Genomic DNA, 4,868 nt, shown 5'->3' with positions numbered 1-4,868 from the left:
ATGAGGACATCACCTCCCGCGACCGCCCCAGTGTCTATATAAGGACGCGTCGAGCTGGTCAGTGCAGCAGTTGGAGGTCGGTGTGTGGAGTTAGTTGTGCGTTTGTTGGGAAGCGGGAATAAGAAGTGGGTAGGGAAGCTAAACAAAACAAAAATAAAGCGGCATTTGAAACATGAAGGGAAACTTCTGAAGCGGATGGGCGTCTGACTGAGGGGTGGGTCTCCGATGGTTTGAACGCGATGGGGGAGCAGTTGGTGCTGCAGTCCGCGGGCTGTCCGGGTGGCAGCTCCCCGATCACGGAGCATCCCTCAGCCGCCGTCCAGCACGATGATCCGGAGGCCGGCCCGAGAGAGCGCGGAGCGCCCCCAGTGCCGGCCCGGGGCTTCTCCCGGCTGCCCAAGAAGCGGCACCGGCGTCGGCCGTCCAAGAAGAAGCGGCGCTGGAAGCCCTACTTCAAGCTGTCGTGGGAGGAGAAGAAGAAGCTGGACGAGAGGGAGAGCGTGCGGGCGGCCAAGACCCGCGCCGAGATGTTCGCCAAGGGCTTCACGGTGGCCCCTTACAACACCACCCAGTTCCTGATGGAGGAGCACAACCAGGAGGAGCCCGACCTGAACCCGGGGGGAGCTGGAGGAGGAGGGGGTGCTGGTGCTGGAGGCCCCCCCCGGCGGGCCGTCAAGTCTGACGAGACCAGCGAGGAGGACGAGCTGCTGCTGCTGGACGAGGAGGAGCAGCAGGACAGCGGCAGCGACGGCATGGGGGGCGACGGCGGCGGCGAGTTCCTGCAGAGGGACTTCTCCGAGACCTACGAGAAGTACCACGCCGAGAGCCTGCAGAACATGACCAAGCAGGAGCTGATCCGCGAGTACCTGGAGCTGGAGAAGTGCCTGTCCCGCCTGGAGGACGAGAACAACCGGCTGAGGGGCCGCCTGGACGGCGGCAAGGCGGCGGTGAGGGCAGGCGGCCGGGCGGCGCAGGAGGAGGAGAGGCAGATGCGGGAGATGGAGCACGAAGTGGAGGAGCTAAAGGCTGAAAATCAGAGACTGGAGAGAGAGAACGAACTGTACAAGAAAGGAAGGTGTTTAGAGAACGGAAAATAAGAATCTGGACATTAATCCCCACAAAATGTATATATTTTAATTGTAAGCGTTTTATAAAAATGCATTTGAAGAACGTCTTTTTTCCCCTCCCTACTGTCCTATTTGTGTGTACATTTTCTGTTGAACTTTTTATGATGTGCAACTTATTTCTCCCCTGTGGTCAAGGTTAATACAATACTGACCAATTTTTTTCATGCGTTGTGACGAGTATATCTTCAAAAATGACATCTAAGAAAGTAATAGTCTGAGAATAAATATAAACTTAGTGAAGTTATAACGATATAGGCGTGATATTTGTGTTCAAAGATCAGCTGCCTTTTTAGTAACTTTCACAAACGTCCATTGCCCAGTGTTGGTTCAATCTGTTGGAATTTTGTTTTCTACAGGGATATTTATTTCCGTTATCATGCGATCTGTGTGATCAGTGGTTGCCCTGGTCGTTAATGTTGCCGATATTGTATTTTTGGTCTGAAAGTATTTGCTGAGAATGTTTGTACAGGGCTTCAAGTTTATTTGAAAGTCCAAGGATTACTCGAAAAATGATCAGACTTGTGCAATTTGCAGCGTTACACAATTATTCTTACAGTGTGCACGGTGAGTTATGTGCCATTATAAAAATTGCATCCCTTGGGTGCTAGAATTACAGTATATCAACCGGGAGCAAACATATGTCGGAGTTGTTTAGAGTTGATACCAACATCTTTAATTTTTGTAACAGCCTGTTAGCAGCAATGGACAGGTCACTGCAACTCACGGTAGGTGCCTTTTATAGACGTGTGAAAACCGACACGTTTGGCCTGATCGAAGCATAAACAAGTTCCTCCACCTAACCTGGAGAGAGAAAGCCGTGAATGAAAGGAAAAGGGGAGTTGGGGCGATGTTCTTTAACTCTGGTTTCAGATCAACACATCCAAACTGATGTGGCGCTGGCTGGGTAATCTTACTGGGATTAAAGGGTGAAACCGCGCCATTTATTGCAGCCTGCATCCAATTGGAATTTTACAGCGAAAAGCAGTTTGTTGAAGGTCGACAGTTGTGGTTTGAGAAAAGAATAAGGTTTCTAAATTCCATTTCTTTGACAGTGGAGGTATTTGAATGTTCTGCATAAATTGCTGATTTCCAAGTTAGATATACATCTTTGACAATACGCAAGAGAAAGGTTGCAATAACTCGTTTTAAACACTTTCGATGTAACGCCATAGGAAAGATTTGATTTTCACATTGATTTATAATCACATCTTCTTCAAACGTTTAAAGACTCTGTTCATTTAGCATTTTGATCAATTTTAAATCTTGCTCAGGTGATATTCCGCATTGTAATCGTAAGAGGGCGCATTTCTCTTAGATTTCATGTCGTTGTCCTTTCACATGCAGCATAAATATTAAGAAAATTGTATTGGTATTATTCTGGAAGGTGTATCTTGTTGAATATTTGAAAACTGGACAGAAGACTTTATCGAAAGCTTGAAAAGAAAGTTTCGACGTTGGTTCAGTAGTAAACAGAGTTGATACTGAGCAATTCAAAAAGATGTTCATGGATCTGATTCTCATCTCCAGAGAACAATGCAGAATAACAGGATGCCATTCAGTCATCAGGTTTGTGCCTGCTTTTTCAGTATAATTCAGTTAGGCCCATACACTATTCTTGATATCCTGCCAGTTCCAAGTACTCCAATTTTCCTACGAAGGTTAATCTGTATTCACCACCACACCATCAGACAGTGTATTCTAAATCTTAACCATTTGTTGCATTGAAAAGTTTTTCTTTCCCTCATTTGGCATTTAGTTCCTTCGCTAATGGCCCTTAAATCGACATCTTCAGTCTTATCTTTCTCATTTACTCTATCAAAACCTTTCATGATTGTACATACTCAACCTTTTCTGTTCAAAACCAAAGGAATTGAAGCAGATGGTACATTGAGTCTGTTTTGTCACTCAGTACCATAGTGTCTAATCTTGGGCTATAGCTTTACTTTCCTCTTGTTCGCCATAGTAACCACAGTGCAGGAATTAAAAATAGCTGATAACACAATGATATAAATGGACATAGGAAGCTACAAAGGGATATAGGTTAAGTGAGTACGCAAATTGCCGTAATGTGGAAAAATGTAAAATAGTCCATTTGGCATGAAGAATAAAGACATCTTGTTATCTAAATGGTGAGATATTGGAGAACTTCGAGGTGCATAAGGATCTTAGTGTCCTGATGCATGAATCACAAAATGTTAGTGTACAGGGAGTAATTGGGAAAGTTTACAAACTATTAATTGAGGGGAATTGAATACAAAAATAATGAAGTTGTGATTTAGATATACAGTGCAGGGCATTGGTGAAACCACACATGGAGTACCATGTACTGTATTAGTCGCCTCATTTAAAGACTGTTGTAAATGCTTTAGAAGCATACAACATAGAAATAGACCCTTCAATCCAAACAGTCCATGTCAACCATGTTCCCAAACTAAACTAGTGCTGCCTGCCTGCACTTGGCTCATATTTCTCCAAACCTTTCCTATTCATGAACTTATCAAATGTCTTTCAAATGTTGTAACTGTACATGCTTGCACCACCCTCCCTGGCAGTTCACTCCATACACGACTGTAAAAATGTTGCCCCTCATGTCCTTTTTAAATTTTTCTCTTAAAAATATGCCCCCTAGTTTTGAAATCCCCCACCCTAGGGAAAAGACCTTTGTCATTCACATTATCAATGCCCCTCATTAAGTCATACAGCACAGAAACAGACCTTCAGTCCAACTAGTCCATGTTGACCATAAACCCAAACTAAAGTAGTTCCATCTACCTGTAGTTGGCCCATATCCCTCCAAATATTTCTTAGTTATGTACTTATCCAAAAGTCTTTTAAATGTTGTAACTGTACTTGCATCCATAACTTCCTCTGATAGTTCATTCCACACACTAACCACTCTTTTTTTAAAAAAAAATACCCCTCATGTCTGTTATAAATCTGTCACCTCTCACCTTAAAAATATACCCCTTAGTTTTGAACTGCCCACTACAGAGAAAAAAACACCTTCCCTTCACCTTAACTATACCCCTCATGATTTTAAAAATCTATATAAGGTCACCCCTTAACCTCCTATGATCTAGTGAAAAACGTTTCAGTCTGCAAAATGTCCATATTACAGAGGAGGAAGCGCTGGATGTCTTGAAACGGGTAAAGGCGGATAAATCCCCAGGACCTGATCAGGTGGACCCGAGAACTCTGTGGGAAGCTAGAGAAGTGATTGTTGGGCCTCTTGCTGAGATATTTGAATTCTTGATAGTCACAGGTGAGGTGCTGGAAGACTGGAGGTTGGCAAACGTGGTGTCACTGTTTAAGAAGGGCAGTAAAGACAAACTAGGGAACTATAGACCAGTGAGCCTGACCGGTGGTGGGCAAGTTGTTGGAGGGAATCCTGAGGGACAGGATGTACATGTATTTGGAAAGGCAATGACTGATTAAGGATAGTCAACATGGCTTTGTGTGCGGGAAATCATGTCTCACAAATTTGATTGAGTCTTTTGAGGAAGTAACAAAGAGGATTGATGAGGACAGAGCAGTAGATGTGATCTATATGAACTTCAGTAAGGCGTTCGACAAGTTTCCCCATGGGAGACAGATTAGCAAGGTTAGATCTCATGGAATACAGGGGGAACTAGCCATTTGGATACAGAACTGGCTCAAAGGTAGAAGATGGTGGTGGAGGGTTGTTTTTCAGACTGGAGGCCTGTGACCAGTGGAGTGCCATAAGGATCGGTGCTGGATCCT

General features: G+C 44.4%; 2 protein-coding genes across 6 annotated transcripts in view; both read left to right on the top strand.

The window, feature by feature from the left end:
• The window catches only part of LOC122539903 (acyl-CoA-binding domain-containing protein 5-like), a 193,530-nt gene that overhangs the window by 119,425 nt on the left and 69,237 nt on the right, over nt 1–4,868 (top strand). The window lies entirely within an intron of this gene.
• Nucleotides 51–1,371, top strand: LOC122539906 (protein HEXIM1-like). The gene has a single exon (XM_043675064.1). The coding sequence runs from the start codon at nt 240–242 to the stop codon at nt 1,095–1,097; it is 858 nt and encodes a 285-aa protein (XP_043530999.1). The 5' UTR covers nt 51–239; the 3' UTR covers nt 1,098–1,371.

The sequence above is a fragment of the Chiloscyllium plagiosum genome, chromosome 33 (assembly GCF_004010195.1).
Source record: "Chiloscyllium plagiosum isolate BGI_BamShark_2017 chromosome 33, ASM401019v2, whole genome shotgun sequence".
In the NCBI taxonomy this organism is placed as follows: domain Eukaryota; kingdom Metazoa; phylum Chordata; class Chondrichthyes; order Orectolobiformes; family Hemiscylliidae; genus Chiloscyllium; species Chiloscyllium plagiosum.
Note: the sequence above shows the minus strand (reverse complement) of the source record. Positions and strands in the feature narration are given on the sequence as shown.

Bases quoted from the DNA above. Each gene is read 5' to 3' on its own strand.
- LOC122539906 (XM_043675064.1), top strand. From the start codon at position 240: ATGGGGGAGCAGTTGGTGCTGCAGTCCGCGGGCTGTCCGGGTGGCAGC.